Source organism: Pteropus alecto, unplaced genomic scaffold (genome assembly GCF_000325575.1).
Source record: "Pteropus alecto unplaced genomic scaffold, ASM32557v1 scaffold88, whole genome shotgun sequence".
Lineage (NCBI taxonomy): Eukaryota > Metazoa > Chordata > Mammalia > Chiroptera > Pteropodidae > Pteropus > Pteropus alecto.
In genome coordinates, this window is record NW_006494611.1 from 7,140,299 (window position 1) to 7,160,688 (window position 20,390).

General features: G+C 34.7%; 1 protein-coding gene across 8 annotated transcripts in view; it reads left to right on the forward strand.

Moving 5' to 3' along the window:
• TP63 (tumor protein p63) overlaps positions 1–20,390 on the forward strand; it is a 210,099-nt gene that overhangs the window by 115,133 nt on the left and 74,576 nt on the right. For 2 of the 8 annotated variants that reach the window (XM_025042290.1, XM_025042291.1), the window contains exon 1: positions 3,789–3,835. The exons of 4 other annotated variants lie outside the window; for them this stretch is intronic. In XM_025042290.1, the coding sequence (XP_024898058.1) occupies positions 3,794–3,835 (42 nt within the window). In that variant the 5' untranslated portion in view covers positions 3,789–3,793. Of the gene's footprint in view, positions 1–3,741; positions 3,836–20,390 lie in introns of those variants that run through there. 2 more of the 8 variants (XM_006925836.2, XM_006925839.2) reach the window with 2 other exon arrangements.

A 20,390-nucleotide genomic window follows, 5' to 3' on the forward strand; every position in this document is an offset into this window, starting at 1 on the left:
TTTATATACTTGCTTAGCTTTCTCACATACAGCTATAAAATAGGGCCATCGGCATCTGATATTTATAAAGATGGCATGTCAAATCACAGAGAAAAAATATTAAATAAAATGATGAGGATTAGTTCTTTGGGGGCAAGGAGATCTTCATTTGTTTCTCATACCAATATAAATTCCAGAGAGTTAAAAGATTTACATATGAAAAAATTTAAAAAATTATAATAATGTTAGATGATAATATAATTGAAGAATTTTATAATGTTGGACTGGGGAAAAAGTTTCAAATTATGTTTGAAAAGTAATAAGTCATAAGAGGAAAGTGAAAATTTGACCGTAAAAAAAATTGGGATTTTTCTACACCAAAAAGCAAATCACAAAACTAGATACAAGCATGAAAAACCAGACACACATATACACGTACATACACATGCACTACAGGAAAATATTTGGAGTACTATAATAAGGGGTTAATATCTTTCATATACAAAGAACTCTTATATAAATAACTGTTAAGGAGGATATTCAACAAAACGTTAACAGCAGTATTTCAGGAAAGTATACGTGTTATCCCTCATCTTGGACTTCTGCTGCCAGCGGCATCTTTATCCAGGGCTCAGTGCTGACCTCTAATTGTGAGGCCATGAAGATTTGAAAACTCTGAGGGAAGTGTCTGAGAATAGAAAATTGTGAACTGAAATAGGGTTGTTCTACTTCTGAAGGCTTGGGAAACCCACTTAAAGTCTTCGAGTTTATCTACTAAATGGGGATAATGATACTTACTTACATAACTAGGTTGTTAGGAAAATTCATACACATTACTAAACCTTTGAGATCCATGGATAAGCATTGTTTTGTGGGAAGTACAGTAAATAACCTCCTACTTAAATAAATGCATGATATTTACATCAGGTATTTATGCTAATGTTTAATTCTGAAATTAAACATTATCAGATGTACTTTAATTAGATCTTTTATGGAAGGAAATGTTTGTGCTAAATTCAAATTTAAATAGATTATTAGCTATTTTTGTTGTTGTTGTGAGGATATCTTAAAGCAGAAAAACACAGTTCCCCACCCCCAATACATTGTACCTTATCTTTTATGTCATTTAAGCATTTTAGTATCTTTTTAATGCAACTGTTCCATTTACACAGATGAGTAAATTAAGTTGCATGCATTCAAGTAAAATAAGAAAAATGTGAATAATCCTTTCAATAACTTCTGTGAATTCTGGACAGAGACTCTTATCTTTGTAATGCTCTTAAGAAACCATTTAGTTCTGCCCCTCATTTCATAAATGAAGAACCTTAATTCGAAGTGGTTAAGTAACCTGCCCCAAGGGCACAGAGCTAGCTAAAGGCAGAGCTGAGAATGAAGCCTATCTCCCAGTTACTCCCGTAACTCTCAGCCTAGAGTTCTTTTCTCTCAGTAGCCATGGCAGACATAAGATACAGGTCTTAGATTTTTGTCCAGAATCTTGATAGCTATGTTAGAGAGAGACCACAGTCAGGCTTTATCAAACTGAAGGCCGCGGTAGTAGATTGAATTTGACTCTTTAGTCCATCAAATCCTAATGAGAATCTTTTGACTTTGAGAGAGGTAAAATTTGCTTACATTTTGATATGATATCACCAACAGGCTGCAAATAATAGATTTTGGGTTCAAATGGTTACACTACCCCACTCGTGTAAAAACTGAATCTAATAATAACTTTCTGAGCAGTTGTGCTAACTAATAGTGTTTATTCTAGATCATTGATTCTCAAGTTCTGACATTCAGAACTGCCTAGTCTGCTGTATAAACTACAAATACAGGGGTCACATGCCTAGAAAGTGTGATCTCGTAGATTTGAGGCCAGATCCAGATATCTGTTTTTAAAAAGCATGCTGGATGATTCTCAGCATCACCCAAGTTTTGAATCACTGGAATAGAGTAGAGCTCTAAGGAAGCAACCATCTATATTTCACTATTGACTGACTCTGAAGCTGTCCGTAGGTAATAGAAATTTAAATACACGGTACAAATAATTATACTGCATTTCATAAGTGATTTCTTTTTTGGCCTCGTAGTCAGTGCTCATTTGGTTAATTACAGCTAGTAAGAGGTCATCTTCCCAACGTTTCAGTCAGGAAATGAACATTTTGCCTGATATAAATTTGCAGCGTTACAGAATGTTGTTATATTCTTGGGCACTTAAGATCAAATGATTTTACTGATTTGTGTGTGTATCTGTGTGTGAAAAAAAGAAAAAGAAAAATTCTTACCAGTAACTCAGAAGCTTTAAAATAAATATCACCCAAAGATCACATCATCTTTTATGTGCATGTATTTTATGGATATGGAAGTAGAAATAAAGAGGAGACAAATCCAAGGTCATGAATATACTTGCAAAATTATAAAGTTTATAAGTTTATAAATCTTATAAACTAGTCTATTCTGGCTTCTAATTTTCTTATCTTCTAATTTTTAGAAAAAATCTAAATATTCACTTAAGGTATCTTAGACAATTGTAACTTTCAGGCAGCACAGAGGGAATTGGCTTCCTGAGTCAGAGGTGGGAAGTGATGTTTAGATATAAATCTAACTGAATTACATAGAATACTCGGCAGTAATGAGAATATTTTAGTGACTCACACAATAACCATCAGGGTGCATTTCATCCTCACTAAATCATGGTAACCAAAGCCAGATACTACATGAACGTTCTTATGTATTTATATAAATACATATTAAGGTAAAAGCTAATTGGTCTCTCATACTTTAAAGGTTAGTCTTTCTGTTAGTAATTTATTACTTGTTTATAGAAAAAATAGATTATCTTTGAGTATTAACAAAAACTAAATACAATAGAAAAAATAAATATTCAAATAGATAAGCTATTGTATTGATTCCGTGTCTCCAGAAATAGTGATAGAAAGAAGCAGTTTTTTTTTTTTAAAGGCTTTAAAAAAAATGGGCACATTTCCCAGGATTTCTATTTCCTGTACATAATATGGGTGTTTGTTTGTTTTCACAAGTTAACGGGACCAATGGTTTAAATTGTTACTGAAACATGCTCTGAAAAATCAAGTGGCTTATGTTGGCTTAGATTTGTATGAAATCACTGACACTTCTCTGGGGAGAATAAGTTGAAAACTTTTCAGCTATCAGGCAGTGGATTTTAATTTTTATATTCAGGAAATATAACCATGGATTTGACTATTTTTCACTAATTTCTAACTGTGTAATCATTTTTGAAACTCCACATCTAGGTTTTAAAAAAAGTCTTTTTAAATACTTTCCTTGAAGTTTTGCTTTTCAGTTGTAAAAGTGTGAAAAACTTTCTGAAATGCCTTCTGTAAATCCTGGTCGTGGTATGGTTTGTGGTTTGGGGAGATTTTGTTTTGTTTTTAGGAGGGAGTGCACTTTCTTATGAAAGAGACAAGGGAAAGTTTTACCTGTCTGTCTCCTGTTGTTTTTTTTCCCCCTCTTTCTTTCTTTTTCTTTAAAGATTGGTGATAAGGAATTCTAACTACTTAATGAGATGGGAGAGGCCTCACTCCATTGGAGTGGAGGAGTCCAGGTGGAAGTTGATGGATTGGACAGGTAAAGAGAAGAGTCCCGCCCCCTCATGCCTATAGTTGAGTATATATTAAGGAACCTAAAATTATGTACAGAGAGAGAGAGAGAGAGGAACTTGAGTTCTGTTATCTTCTTAGTAGATTCCTATTGTAAAGGTCTCAGAGGGGGTGGGGGGGTTGGCAAAATCCTGGAGCCAGAAGAGAGGACAGCGGCATTGATCAATCTTACAGCTAACATGTTGTACCTGGAAAATAATGCCCAGACTCAATTTAGTGAGGTAAGGATTTTAGATTTTAGCTCTACATTTAGAGATGCTTTCTGGTTTTTATTTTGTAAATAAAGTTTACATATTTGTGGTTCTTGGTCACCCAATATAATGTTTTTGTAAATTGTATATAGGAATCTCCTTTTCTTGGTTAATGTTTTCTGTGGTGACTGCAAGACTTTTATTCTTTAAGTAGAATATGAAATAAAATAGGAGAAAGGGAAAAGAAAAATTTTGAGGTGATGTTATATATTTGGAAAACCTGATATTCAGGAGTTTATAAAATCACTTTTTATAAGAACAAAGTGAGAGAGCAGATCACATTCTGCTAGATACATTGAAATGACTCTTCTGTTGGGTATTCACATACCAATAAGACAAAATGTTGACTGTGTCTTAACTCAGTTAAGTTCTCAGTTCTATCTTCAGGCTTCATCCTAAAAGCAAATGAAGCTTTTTTTTTTTTTTCCCCAGAATAATCAGGTGAGATTTTTAAAGCCATCTTTTTGAATTCTATCGATCCAGAGACTCACCTAAATTCTGAAGGGACTTCAATAATGTCTCCATTGTCTGATGATTGACTTGGACTTTCACTGTGTAATGATGAAGTTATTTTGATGCGCTATTAAATATTTATACATGCATACATGTAAATGTGTATTATAGCAATAGGATTTTATTTAAAGAATTGATGATCGGCCTCTGATTTCTCCTCAACAAGTTTGTATTGGGGATTTAAATCACTGGGCAAAGCTATAAGAAAAAACTCCTGAAGAGACTGTAAGACTTTGAGGAAGTTTCCTAAGGTTGAGGGAGGTCTAACAACAATATTAGTTTACATTCCTCAGAATAGGGCAGCTGTGTTGACACTAATCACATTGGGGGGGTGGTGCCGTGTGGAGAGAGCGAGTTCAGTGTTTCAGATGAAAATGCTTGCAGGTGAATGCTTGGAAAAATAGACTGGAGTACTCAAATTGAGCTCCTTAAAAATCAAAACAAAGTGCACAGTATTCTGGTGCAGATGGCAAAAGGTAGAATCAAGCAAAGGGCAGGAAAGCAGGGCCTGAGCTGTCATATTGACCTTGTGCAATTGTCTAGACAACTGAACTATGTAAATATAACAGGGGAAATATCAAGTCATCTAATGAAGGAAAAGGAAGTGACTCCTTTTCTTTAAAACGCTCAGCAGGCTTTCTTGTTCTCAGCGGAGAAACTTGAATTCCTTGTTTTACTTTAATATTGAAAGTTAGCTTAAAATGTTACTAAACAATTGAAAAAATATAAGGTAACTTTTAAGATTATCTTGCTGTTTCTATTCGATCCAATGTTGTCTAGTTTTATCATTAAAAAAATGATCAGTAGGTCACGCCATATCTGACTTTGTATTTGTTCATGAACTATTTCATACACAGTATTTATAAGCAGGCTGGGATTTGACTATGTGGATAATAGGGTAGAAGCAAATGTTAGTTTAGAGATATCTATAAGAAAAGTATAATTTTGACATAAAGTGGAAAGAGATGATTTTTTCTCATGAAAGGAGAAAAGCTGCATAAATCCTGTGATTAGAAGATATCTGTAGGCATTATTGCCTTTTATGGAGGCAAAGAATCATGTTGTATGTGAGAGTATGTTGAAAAGAAAAACCTTTACAAGGGTGTGAGTTTTTAAAAACTTTAGGTGAATGTGTAGTCAGGTGCTAAAAAAAGGCAACAGTTGTCTGTTTTCTGTTGGAGTGCTGTTAATGTGTATAGACAATGTCTATGGGAAAAAAAAAAAAACACAGCTGAATTTCTCTACTTTCTTGCATCTTTTTGTATACTGCCACCACGAATGTTGTATCTTCTGCCAGTCTTTGTACCATGTGTTATCTCCATGGCTTGATTTCTATTATATTCTTAAGAATAGCTTTCTTTTCTGTATAGGGTTATATTTAGTCTTCTGTAAAAATGCAGTTCTACATTTGAGTATATGAAATGCCAGGGAGCACATGGCTCTGAGAATCCTAAAACTTAATACAAATGCTATAACATTTGGGGACTCACTTTAAGGTAACGTTTATTAGTACTTGTTAATACGGTTACAGCAATCTACTATTATCACATAAGAATTGTTAAAAATTGGGCAAATTAAGAATAAAAAGGCATATAACTCCCTAAGAGAGTGAAAGCTATTTTAAAACCAAAACCTATTCTCTGATGTCAAGTAATTTTTCAATTTAATTTGCTAGGAGCTTCTTTGGGTTGATAACTCAAAAACAGTGTAAGAACACTGTTCCTTCTCTACTTTCCTTTCCGTAACTTTTCTATTCTCTCCCCACAAGCGGAGATGAATTTCGGGAAGCTGTTAATGAACAGGAAAGGGTCCAGAAGGAAGGAGAACATGGGGCAGGATGTAACAGGCAAGGCTTAAGGTTCCACCCTTGGTTTACAATGGAGAGGCCTCGAGCAATCACCACTTCAGTGTGCCAGGCTTGAAATGACACAGCCTCTGGGACTGGTCTCAGACTGGAAGAGAGAGACTCAAAAGAAAGGAAATTCTTCACAGATTAAGTTTTAGTTCAACTTTCTTGCCAAAAAACTGGTCTCTCTGTGTGTGTGTTTGTGTGTGTGTGTGTGAGAGAGAGAGAGAGAGAGAGAGAGAGCGCGCGCGCGAGAGAGCGAGCGAGAGAGAGAAAGGAGAGACTCTCAAACTCCTTAGAAGGGCATTTTTATTAAAAATTCCCTTTTGGGGTTCTAGACGAAGAAGGAAAGATACTTTCATGAATGGGTTACAGTATTTTACAACTAAACAGGACTTCAAGGCTCGTATATGGACACACCTCTCTTTACAAATTGAGGTTAATGATTTTTCTTTCTGTACTTCAGAGAACTATAAGTGTATAAATGAGTCCTGTTTACCTAACCATTTTTTCTTTTATACCAACGTGAGATAGAACATACTCTAAAAATGGCTGTTGTGATTCATAGTAGATGCTCAAAAAAGTTTTCATAACTGTTGTGCAAATCTAGTTGAGAGCAAAAAGAAAAGTTAAGGCAGCAGTATAAGCTCTTGAAGACCAGGTTATTGCCATAATTGTCCTCTGGACCTGCATGGTCAAGGGAAATAGTCTTTCCTGTCCCAATACTGTTTCCAAGGGCTGAATCATATTTTTCACATGAGAGTGATTTTTCTCTTAATAGTTAATAAATGTTGTGCTTCTGAGATGTTTAACATCTTAAGTAAAAAAGCACAGGTAAGAAGCAAAGGCCGCAGGTTTGATTTAGGTGTCAGCCACACTGTGTCCCTTATTTCACGTTGCAGTCTTAGATTGTACTTGTTTTACAATTGGTTGCCCTCAAGCCCAGAGGGAACTGGGAGAAAGAGATCTTAGATCACAGATCATAGGTCATACCTTCCTTCACTACTATTGGAAAAATGAGTGGTGGTAATAAATCACTTATCCTTTACCTAGATAAGGAAAAAGCATGTTTGGTTTGTTTTGTTTTTTAGAAGAGCAGTGATCCTCAACGGGGGTGTGGAGAGCACAGTAGGAAGCATGAATGAATGCCTGGGTTAACTATAGCAACCAAAAAAAAAGAAAAAAAAAGAAATATTGGTGCTCTTTCATCATTCCACATACATTTTCTAAATGCAAAGTTGCTAAAATTTTCTTAGACAGTGAAGATATACCAAATTTAGATCCTATATTTTTCCTATTAAGGGAGTGTTCTTCTGAGGTGACAAGATTTTATGTTTGTCAAGGAAGGATATGGGTCAAACCATTGAGAAATATGTTACCATAAATGTACCTAAGCTTTCTCTGAGGTGATATGATTCCTTTGGGTAGGGCCTGAGCTGGTGGGTTAGAAGTGGCTAGGTAAAAAAATTCTCCTTTCATAGTAATATTATGAAATTAAACTTCTTCCCTTGTTAAATACATTTTTAACTTCTAACTGTTTATGTCAATAAGTAAGGAAGAACGAACTCAGATACCCCAAAAAATATCAGTGAAAAATAATGGTTATTTCCATAAAAGTCTTACGATTTTGAAGATAAAATTTTTCCAAGATCATGGACTCACAGTTTTCTTTCAAATGTATAATGAGAAAAAAAAAAGTCAGATGGTTTATGTATCATTATTGTCCAGTGCCAATTACGGGACTATGTTGCCTGTGAAAAGTATCTGATAGGGTAGTGTATTTGGTTCTAGAAGAGAATGGATTGAAGTATTTAGGTAAAATAATTGATCTAAAAGTTAAGCTATAAATTGTATTTCAAATCTTTTCTTAAGAACACATTTTGGAGGCACAAGAAAATGATGAGTCATAGCTTATTAATCTGCTACATTTTTAAACATTTTATAATTTTCACTTACACCTTTTAGTTGAGTTGTAATATTTATGATTAGTATTATTGAGGAGGAAAACTTAGGTTAGAAGGAGGATCAACTTACTCTTTTTAAATAAATGTTTAATGAGTATCAGTTACATATAAGATGGTATATGGGCCATAAAAAATGAGTAAGAAACAGTTCCTACATCATGAACTTTACATTTCCTAAGAGTAATGAGCACATACAGTCGTATTGGAGGACAGTTCTTCAGTGTCATATGAGAAGTGTGAGCAAAATAATATAAAGGTCAAAGAAAGACAATACCTCAAAGCAGAAGGATCAAGAAAGTCAACATGAATATGAATATGTAGGATGTAGCTGTACTTGGAAGGACAGGTAGGGCTTTCTAAGTCCTAGAAATTTAAGACAGAGCAAGGATTTCAGGTGAAGAATCAAGGATCAGCAGAAGAGTTGAAGTGGGACAAACGCTGGTATGCTCAGAAATGTCAAATAGTTCAGATGGAATTGAAAGTGTGAAAGAATTAGGAAATGAAGTTAGAAATGTAAGATAGAGTGGGCTCATGGAGGCCATAATACATTCACTATAGTGGCAATAATAAGCTATGGAAGAATTTGAGCAGAAGAGTGGTGTAATGAGATCTGTACTAGGGCTCAAAAGATGGCTTTGCTCAAGACTGCCTGGAAGTATAAAATGCATTTCTCTGCATCACACACTGGTTGCCTGTTTTGCAAGAATATCCAACACCTTACCCACCTTCGGAAGGGTAGAAATGGATTATTTCTCAAGTCCCACATGACTTGTGTATTCTCTGCCTGTAGCTTTTTTTTTTTTTTAGCGGTGGCCCCTTCTAAAGATAATTTGGGAACCATTGGTCTTGGTTTGTATGAATTGATGTAGTTATGTCCTATTCAAATATAACTATTAATAGTACCACTTTCACTTTCAAATGTGTTTCAGTTAGAAGACAAAGTTTCATATTCCTATCGTATATGGCCATTTTATAAACAGACCCCACTCTTTATTTCATTATTTTTCCCAATCCTTCAATCCAAAATGAAAAAGTAGTGTAAATTTGGCTGTAAACTGGATAGAGTGATTTCGATATCTCAGCCACAAATCATTTAGATTATTTCTCCCACAAAGGGAAGCATTTCCTTAGAATTCTACACTTATAGAGCTAATTAAGTATAGTCATGGTGCTAGGCACCATAAAGAATGCTGAAATTACTAAGTTGCGATCACTGGCCCCTGAGAATTCACAATACTAGAGTGCATAGAAGGTGTTCAAGAATGACTCCAGTACAAAAGACACCAAAAGGTAAGATACCTTCTCGTAAGATACACCAAAATTCTCAAAAACAGTGAAATGGCCTCAAACTGTTCATGGCAAAGGTCATATTTCACATAGTTTAAAGATCAGAATTTAGCCCAGGGGGAAGGGAAGAAGGTCATTCTGTGTAAGGGGTAGAAAATAAATAAAAAATACAAGAACTGTATAGGACCAGATAAAAGAGTATGGTATATTGACTTGGAAAGAAAATGTTGATTTAAACACTGATCCGTATTCAATACATGTGTCAAAATGGAAAGATTTTGTAGAAAGAGCAACAAAAAATGATACGGGCTTTTATCTCAGTAGGAGCTAGAACACGTGCATATTTTGAAAGTACGGGTAGTGTTTAGAATTCAAGTTTGAAAACTTTTTCTGTGTGATCCAGGGATAATAAGAGGCATTATACAGGGAGGGAAAAGAATTAGCCCAAAGGATTGCTTGCATTGGTGAAGATGAGGGTTTCCTGTTCTCATTCCTTAGACTTCTGTTGAGACAGATAAGGTGACTTACCCTCATAGGGATCCAGTAATTACATTCTTTAAAATTAATCAAAGCTGGGAACAAAATCCAGACTGAGTCTCTGTGTTAATTAGTATCAACTTTATTTGTTAAATAGCCATCTTGAATCGGGACAAGAAAACTTTATTCTCTGGTCACTGCTCTAAATCCAAATAGTAATCCTGGAGCTAAATGTGAACCAATATACGAAGTATGATGTTTGTCAAAGATTGAGAATTCCCAGTCTTAACTGGGAAATGATAGAGCAGAAGCAAATATGAATGTCCCATTGAAGAAACAAACAATCTCTGAAATTAAACAAATAAGACTCCCAACAAAAATCAAGATCTTGGTATTTGAAACATAAAAATCTTTACCAGAAATTTTTCAAATTTTATTTTGTACAAGGATACACATTTGCATTTAAGATTTAAACAGAAATATTGAGGGAAAACATGTGTTTACCATATTAATATCCTGTCCTCTCACAATCTCCTTCATTACTTCTATTTCACCCAGGAAGAAAATTCAGGCTATTAAAGAGATAATAGCGAGGTAGAAGAGGGTAAGTTTATATGGGAGGAAACTCAGTCACTTGATTTAAAGGCAAAGAGAGTAGGTAGGAGGAGAACTGGGCTCTAGGATAAATGAAGGAATGTCCAAGCTTGTAGCTCATTTCTTCCTCTTTCTTACCAACCAAACCCTCCACATGCATAAAGTGGATTTAGAAAATTATCCAATGTTAGCACACGATTGTCTTGCTTTTAACTCTGTGCAGACATTAGGAGATACAATGAATTTCCATAAACTACCACCTCGCTATACAACCTCCTTTGTAGAAATAAGTAGTTAAATGAAATGTCTGTAAAGTCTTTTCAGAAAAAGTACTTTATACTTCCTCACTTTTGATTTTCTTGTTTGAACTGATAATATAGCCCACCTATACTATTTAAAAGGATTCATTTCCATCTCTCGACCTCCAAAAAATCTTGGATAGTTCTTTATTTCATGTTTAATAATGACTAACTTTACACAATTTATGTTTCTTTTCCAAAGACAAACTACAATAGGACTGTCCTGTAGATTGAAGTTAAGATGGCTTCACCACATAATATTCACCTGTCAACTTAAAATTAAGTAACTGGTATTTAGATAAAGCACATGTTGGTTTCAGGAGAGGAAATAACTGGCCAGAATAAAACATTTTTGGAATGTAGTGGATGAGTGTAGAGTGTAAATTGATATCCCGTGCAAAAATTGTGATCTAAATTGCATTTTGTCTGTATTTCTTAAATAGCCACACCAAAAAAAAAAAAAAATCCTTATAAAAGCTGAAAGAGGAAATTTTGAGTCAAACTGTGGTGTGTTGCCAGAGGCGGAAATTTATGAAACACTCTCGCCAGCTCTTCTGGAAACACTACAAAAGAAATAGTTCTACTTTCTTATTGGTGCTAAAGCCACTAATAGGTGCAGTTTAGTATAATACCCCTATGAGAATTACCACCCCTAAAGTGAGCTTGCCTTGGAAAGAACTCTGTACAGGCATTTACTTTTTCCTTTTAAGCTTGAGCAAAACACCCAAAGGGGCCATTTCCAATCCAGGCAGTGATCTTTCTCAAGTTTATTCTTTCTCAGATCACAGAGACAATGGGGAATATGCCCTGTTTACTCAAATCAGTCTGGATTAGTGTCACTCTATTGATGGAGTTAGAATTAAAAGGAAAACCATTACCCTCTCAAAGGGCAACATCAGATGTTTTGGGAATGGCTTGATTACTTTTAAATAGACCATGTGAGACTCTGTCACCAGACTAAGGTTGAGGACTCCACAAGACACACACAGAGTGGTAACACTGGGTGAGGTAGAATGCCCTTTATAAGCTATAGGCCTGGGAAATCATTTCAATAGACAGTCTCAAAGAGCTTGAAAGGCTGAAATTCAGAACAGTAAGATTTCAGAGAAGAGACTTTTTCTGCCTTCTTTCTGTAATCCAACACCAAGCCCCAAATATTTATTTCCGGGTCAAATCCTTCCCTGTTTTTAAGCCTCTGCTTGGGGGTTACTTCGCCCTTAAACATTTCTCAGATCCCCCTACTCTGAATAATTCCCCTTTCTTCCTCTGAACTCTGTGCTTCTCTGTTCCTCCCTCATTACTCTCCATGTGGACCTGATGCCTTTTTCCCACCTCTAGACCGAAGACTCCTAGAGGGTAGAGGATGTGTGGTATGCTTGAAGGGGTATCTTCAGATAACAACATGGCATGTTGTAAATACTTACAGAAATGGCTTTTTGTAACTGACCTGTGCAAAAAGCCAAGCAATCATACGCATTGTACAACCCCTGTCTTTACCTGTATGTAATGAATCATATGGTTTTCCTTGACATCTTGCAAGGGATTTTTTGTTTTGTTTTTGTAATGAGCCCAGGTATTTATTTATGTCCATACTTCAAGTGGCAAGAAAGTTTTTAAAAGACAGGGCAGTTTCTTGAGTAAGGAATGACTTGTGCTCTAACAGAGGTAAACAGTGTAAAGTGTGTGCTGCTTTCACTTAATTGATTGCCCATGAGGACAGAGAATGTGTTTGATTTTTTTAAAAAAACTGAACAGATTAGATTTTTATCTGACTTTGCAGTCCATTTTTAAGTGTTTATTTGCTCCCACACTGTTCCCTTGATTCATTTTCTCCCCTGCATGTCTCTTGATCATCACCAGAGATCTGGTTGGTTTGCACTGGGCGAATAGCTTGATGATTTGCAAATACTTTTCTCTTTTATTTTCTATGGTGTTATTATTAAAGGATGTCTGGGAAATCTTGTGTCATTTTGCTCTTAACCCCGGTGTCCCATTCTTTTTCTGTTCAAATAAGACACTAATGAGCTGTTGTAATTATTAAACTGATTGATTGATCGTTACTTTCATAATGGACTAAACAGAATGAAAAAAATAGATGAGTGTCTTTCAAAGTAAGGCATGTTTTCTGCATAGTTGGAAATTTCTGTTTTATTTTGCAATTAAAAGTGACAGCTTAAAGGAACAGTCCAGTGTTATATAAGTCAACATGTCTAATTACGAAGCATAGTAAATAACTAAAAACTTTAATTAACTCAAATATAATAAAAAAATGTAGCAATCTGTGAAGAACTTGACAAGCAAAAGCAAATTAGAACTTATGAAACAGTGCTCCTCATTTGAATATGTATAGAATATAAAACTGAGAAATATACTCCTTGTCTCATGCTTTAGTTTTCCATTTGCAAACAAACACTAGTGTTTCAACCTCTGAGTGTGTTGTCAAGTCTGGAAAATGAAGTCATAAATTCAGACCATTTGCAAGAAATGGTTTGTAAGCCTGATAAACTACAATCTCAGTTCCTCAAAACATACATTCATAAGCCCTTAATTATGGCATTATTCTAAACTGAATTCTGTCTAACTGGGCAGAAAATCATGGACATTAAAGAGGGAGGGACCAATTTGTGGTCTATCTACCAAAAAGTAATGTTTTACTCAAAGCTTTTTTTCTGGGTAGTGTTTTTCCTAAGCAACCTACACTTGGCCACAAGTACCATCGATAGGAAATGAATAATTATATGACCATAAAGATTTAGATTCTTATTGTTGACCTAGATACATTAGAAACAAAATCTAGACCATCAGAGAAAAAACACTGCCTTGGCACAAAAATGTGCATGTGTTTGCTTCAAGGAAGTAGAAGCTCATTAATAAACTTCCCAGCTAGGTGTGAGCTACCAAGTATTACTCATTGCCTTGTGAGTGACAGGACTGGCTATTCTGCTACGAGTTCCCATAAAAGCTAAAACTAAAAGCACAATTCCCACCTACAAAAAACAATGTAAAATACAAAGTAAAGGTCACAGAGATTATTTGGAGATGCACTGTAACATTCACCTGGCAGTCATACATACAGAGATGAATCCAATTTGGAGACAGACTTACTTCAGCATAAAAATCGATATTTAGTTATGTCAGAATATAAGAGATACTTTCTGAAAGAGATCTTTATTTTTAAAGATTTTGCATTTATTCTTTCAATAAATATTTCTTGAGCACCTACTGTGTCTCAGACACTGTTCCAGATATGAGACTCAGCACTAAACATGCTAGATATAATAGCTCATGAATTTATGGTCTAGCAGAGAAATCCATTAAAAATTAATACAAATAATTAATTTCAATTATAATTATATGATGTAAAGAGAAAGAGTGCTATGACAGTGTGAAACAAAGGAGAATATCTATGTGAGCAAATAAGACTTCTGAGAGATGTCGTTGAAACTAAAAGCTGCAAGGTGAATGAAGAAAGACTACATTTGCAAAAGGCTTGAGGAATGAAGGAGTTTTTCGCTTTTAAAAACCTGTAAGAATGCTTAGTTGGTCTTTCTTTAGGGAGTGAAAGAGAGAGTTTCATATACTGCAGAATAGGCCATTTTAAAGACTGGGGCCTTTATTTTAAGAGAGTTGGAACTCACTCAAGGTATTCAAGCTTGACAGTGACATGATCACATTTGTAGTGAATTTCAGGTGGTAGCCCAAGGAGTTCAGTCTCTTTTTGCAATTACACATAATCTAGGAATGGTTAAAGTTTTATATCTTGTTTTTAATAAAGGGAAAACATTTCTTTAGATATAAAAGAGGCATGCTTGCATTGAGTATAACTTTTATATAAAAATTCCAGGCAGAAATTTGAGTGACTCCAATTGACATGCTATCAGAATGAGGATACTTAAAAAAGCGGGTTCTCCAACCAGATTTACTGGTTTCACATTTGGGCTTTGTCACATACTACCTTGAGCAAGTTACTTCATCTTGTAGAGCTTCAATTTCCTTATCTATAAAATATGTATAAAATATGAAGTAATAATGCCACCTTGCTCAAACGGAGAAAGTACATGCAAACACTTTAACATGAAGTGAGGAACACAGTAAGGACCCAGAAAGCGTATTTATCTATTTATTTATTTTTATATATACTTATATATAAAATTTTATATATATATATATACTCTCCCTTCTAGTTCTCCAGAAAGAGTATTTATAATAGTAATGGTAGTAATAGCTCATATTCTTTTCATAGAAAGGATTGAATATGGATGTTAACTATGTTTCACATTTTTCAAAATCTTGTAAACAACTAAAATTAATATTACTTTATTGAAATTTAGATGTCTTCAGTTTCAGATCCTGGTGAGCTAAACTATCCCCTGTGGTAAAATGTCCACTACAGTTAATCATCCCATTGTTTTAAGTCATAATTTCTGATATAGACTAGACAGATACATTATCAAAATTCTTTTTAAATATTTTAGACTCACTTTAAAAACCAATAAAGCATTATTGATGAGTTTCTAAAGTCACTGTAGTATGCTTTCCATACAAATGGCCTAAATTTCACTGAAAATTTCCATCATATATATACTTCCTTCTCTTAACATTGTTATGTCTGCTAAATAAATCTATCAAAACAGTGATTGTTATAGATAGAAAATATCCTCAAACATATTTTTGCTCTAACTTCAATAAATAACTCTTGGTTCATTTTATAGAAACTAAAACTGTATATTTTTTCTAATATCTGGATCAAGAATTACTGAATATTGAAATTATACCTTTATGCTTTCTGCTAAGCTCAATGCTTCCTTGGTATGTAATGGTATATTTCTTTCATAATGGAGATGCTCATGATTATAATTTTGTTCATTTATTATTATTACTGGAAGGGAGTACTCACTGAAATCATAGAATTTCAAGTTTATTTTTCCTTAATTGAGCTCTACACCACGTAATTTAGCTACATTCAGATTGAATTTTAACTTCAACACATTTCACACTTCCTGGCTTTCCAAATACTGTGTATAATATTTTTTGACATTGTTTTCCGCCTGATCAGCCAGCTTTATATTTATTTGTCTCACTCGCCATTGTCTGCCTTAGTGGCTTTCAGGAAGCTCTCTCCTAAGTTATGGAATCTTGGTCCTCAAAGCAATCTTGAAATTTTGTATAAGAACTTAAAATATTCTAGCAAGTTCTCTGCCTACTGTCTTTCTAGGTTTATGTGTGCCTAAATGCTTTACTCTTATATTTTATTATAAATTCTGAATATATTTTACCTCCAAGCATTAGCCTTTTAGATTCATTTGATCTACAAAGAAGTATTTTACATCTAACAAAATCTGGTTTTGAGAAAAATGTGGTGCTAAATAAATTTTTAAGGTGGGAAGAAGGTACTCTAACTTAACGTTATAATACAAATATCTTCTTGACCTCGAATGGAGCACTTTAAGTCAATTGTGTTTAATTCTAGCATAAAACAAACTATCATTCTTTGAAGTGACACAGGTGGTAGAAGACTGAAAAATGACAACTATTTCTCCCTAAGGCAGTGCTTGTTGAAAAGTCACTATCCTGCTAATATTTGTGGGTGAAAATGTAGTTCTGTCTGCTAGAGCATAATCGAATGAATGCCTTGTAAAGCCAGGGTCATGAAGAAAACTGTTTTCTTTTCCCAGAAGGGGCTTTAGAATGTTCACAAAAGCTCCTCCACGAAGTCTGAGGTGAAAGGTTATATCAGCTGAGGAAACTATATATGCTGCGTGAAACATTTTAAATTTCTAGGCTTAAAGAAAAAAGTCATTTTTTTTTTTTAAAGCAATCTCATGGCATTTTTAAAGAGCTTTGAGGATGAGGATGGTCATATCTACCAGAATGTTAGAATTGTCTCACCTTCATATTTTGATGATCAGAATCAATCTCCCTATGGGAAACTAAGATGCAAGTTGTTCAAGTTCTTTGCCCAGGGGTATACAGCACATCAGTATTAGTGTGAGACTTAGACCCCACATCACCAAGTCTAAGTTCAGAGTTCTTTTGCATGACTAGGATCCATTAAGGAATGTTAGGAGTGTTAAAGAATGTTCAAGTCCCTAGTCTCATCAGCAGTCAGTCAAGGGTTATAAATATTTCCTCCAAGTGAAATTTGGGCAAGTTATTATTTTCTGTGGCAAGGGAACATTTAAATTGTGGTAAATAAATTATGATTCTATATCCCAAGAGTAACCTCTCCTATCCCTGATTTGGCTTTTATTCCTTTTTTTTATTAACCTCTTGCCATACATTGCTGGCTATCATTGCCATGTTGTCATAAATCAGCTATTACAGATAGTAATGTCTGGGAAAGAGAACTTGTAAAATTTCCCTTATACAGATAAATTAGAGGACTGAGATTTTAAGAAACATAAATTATAACTAAGTCCCTGTTTCCATTATACTGGTCAAATGACTTGAATGGAATCCTTTTCTGGTGTTAAATTCTTTTGTAGGAAGGTAAGTGCACCATCAACCTTAAATAAGTATAAACCCAGGTATTCAACACTAAATTTTGTTTACAGCAATATATACTGATACATTATTTCTGAGATGATGAAAATTCAGGCCCACAATATGTGCAGAATTTCAGATCATTAAACGATGAATCCAGGAAAGAAAAATAAAATAAAACTAAAAGGATTGCATTTATAGGACAATTTTAAAGCAGTGACCAGTCAGGGAAGATCGAATCTTCTATATTGCTTTTTTAAAAAATATATATCTTGTTATTTTAATTCTAAGCATCTAAATTGAATTTTAGTGAAGAAATAAATCAGAGTCCGTGGATGGCTATCAGAATGAAAAATGACTTATGGGGGAGAAAAAGACAAAATAATAAGAAAATACTCTTCTTAGATTTGGCAATGGTAGTTATATTTGTTTGTTTTTTTTCTTAATGATGAAAGCAAACAGTGTGAGATTCAGCCCCTGGGTATCCCTATACTTATCACACCAGCTTCATGTTTCAGAAACCCCCTGGGCTGTTCTGTAATTATCTGGAATATACTAAGTCTCTGTGACTAAGGTGTGTTTCATCTTTTATGTGGTCAGATCAGCTCATCTATTATGAACTTTAATATATTTCAGCTACAGATATTGGCTATTTTTCTGAGTCCAGTCTGTTAGTCTTCTATTTCAAAGTTATTTTATAGGAAATGAAGCATCTGTTTGAATTCAGAGGAAATTGATTGTTTATCAGGCTTACAGCAGATATCAGACAAATTGTATTTATGTTTGCCTATTACATTTTGTGGAAAGAAGACTTTCCTTTTTCAGTTGTGAGAAGATGGATATAAAACATTTTTCATTCATTCATTCATTCATTCATTTACTGTAGAATATATTAAGGCTATTCTGAGATCAAGATACCTTGTGGTTAGAAAGGGACAATTTACTTCCTGTTTCATTTCAAATGTTTTAATACTTTTGTTACGTAAGAAACACGTGGGATATATGGAACCCCTGGAGAGTTCTTCCAAGGACAGTTTTTGTGACTTATAGGAAAGTGTCATGTTTTTATTTGAAATAGGCATTAAATTAGCATCCCAGTATAACGCAGGTTTCTCCCCTCTGTATTTATGAAATTTTTGACAGTAAAGAAGGGGAACAATACTGCTCTCTTCATTCCACCAGCTTCATTTCAGTGGAAAATAAAGGATAAATATTATTCACATAAATCTGGCACAGAATCTAGCTTCACAGGCATGCAGAGTATGCCATCATGAAGAGTCCTATACTTTGTTTAAATCTCTGCTATCAGCATTTTGGAACTCTTAATAATTTATGAACAACAGGCCCTGTATTTTCATTCTGCAACGAGCCCTACAAATTATTTTTCAGCTCCTGCCTATGTAATACTTGTTCTTCGTGGCTATTCTGGTCTGCCCTTGCCTCCAATCGTACGCTGTCAACATTCCACTCTCACTTCAAATCAAAGAAATAAGCAAATAAGAAACTTCTGTTGTTGTTAACTAAATGTTTTTTTTTAAATTAAGTACTAAAGAACTGTTTACTATGGCAGGTTTATGACACTGATTTTTAGTAAAGCTGTAGAAAGTCCAAGTAGATTTCCAATACTACAGTTCTTTCTTTAGTGGGTTTGTTGTTTGTGTTTTAGGCTAATTATTTTAAAGTTAGTAGTGTTGGTTTTATGCACTTTTATTTTTTAAGATGGTTGAGTATACTACTTGGCTTCTGTTTATTTAAAGTAAAATTTAGAAAAATTTTAAATTGAAATATGTTTTGCCATTTTTTTCTTGGATAGTAAACAGCTTTTTTGCTCAAACCTGAGAAAGCTTTAAGTTATAAATTGAGGCATTAGCTTTGGAAGCAAATACTGTTGTTGTTAAGTAAAAAATTTCACCTAGAACTGTATGGAATTAAAAATGATGGCATTCGAAAGCAAACCCATCATCACCAACAGGGCTATTAATGACTTTGGGAATATACTTTCTGCTTCTTTGGTCCACCCAAAGTGTTCAGCCCAGGGGTCTCCGTTGTGCTTCCAAGGTAAATGGAGTTTTCATTTCTCTTAAGTCCTTCAAGAAGCGCTGAGTGTTTGCTCACTGGCTTTTAAACCTGGATCCCAAAACTTCTCTCTTTACATATATTGAAAAAAATTTCAAAAGGGCCTTGTTTCTTTGTTCTTATCCAAGCCTACAATTAGCTGAAGTTCCATTCTGTGTAGTTAGAAGGAGGAGTAAAAGGGTGGCCCAACAGGCATTTCACTGCCAGTGTGAAAGTGCTCCTCCAAGTTTCTTTGTCCTTTTTGTCAGGGACCGCTGCCTCTCTAATTGTACTGCTGTAGGGAAGCACGTGCCTCTGGGAGCATTATCTGATTCCTACAAGGACGTTCAGGAGTGCTTTGTATATTGACCCTTAACTTGAACACAAATAATATCTTTTCAATCCCCTTCCTAGGCAGTTGCCGCGGGCTCGGAATCCTAACAGCTTTAATTTAGCCAGGAGTGTGGACGCATTTGAACACGCCTCAGGTTTTAATTTTTTTCTTCCCTAGTTGTCTTACCTGCAGTTTTGCCATACCTGTCAAGAGGGGAAGTTGGAGATGAAGGAGAGGAGAGGAATAGGAGCTGTAGAAGCCAGAAGGGAGAGAAGGCGAGACAAACAGCTGCTCTTGTCAGCATGGGGATAAGTGTAAAGAGATTAATAGTTATTTGAAGAGCAAATGGGGACATGGCATTCGGCAGTGGAATGCGAATGTATAAATGTAATGGAATGGGCATGCGACCGTTAACATTTAGACAGATGGTCTCTGGACTGAATGGAATGGCAGAGCCCAGTTCTCCTCTCCATGGGAAGTGAAATACGTAAAGCGAAATATGTCAAGTTTTAGGAAAATACTTTCATTAAATGTAAAGTTTAATTCAATTTTTTAAGCGTTTCTTTACAAGTTTGTTCTTCTCTGTAGTTTTACTTAGTCTGGGAATTTAAGAGTTATATTTCAGTCCAAGAGCCAGACGACTCATTTCCTTTATAAAATATGTACCACAGGA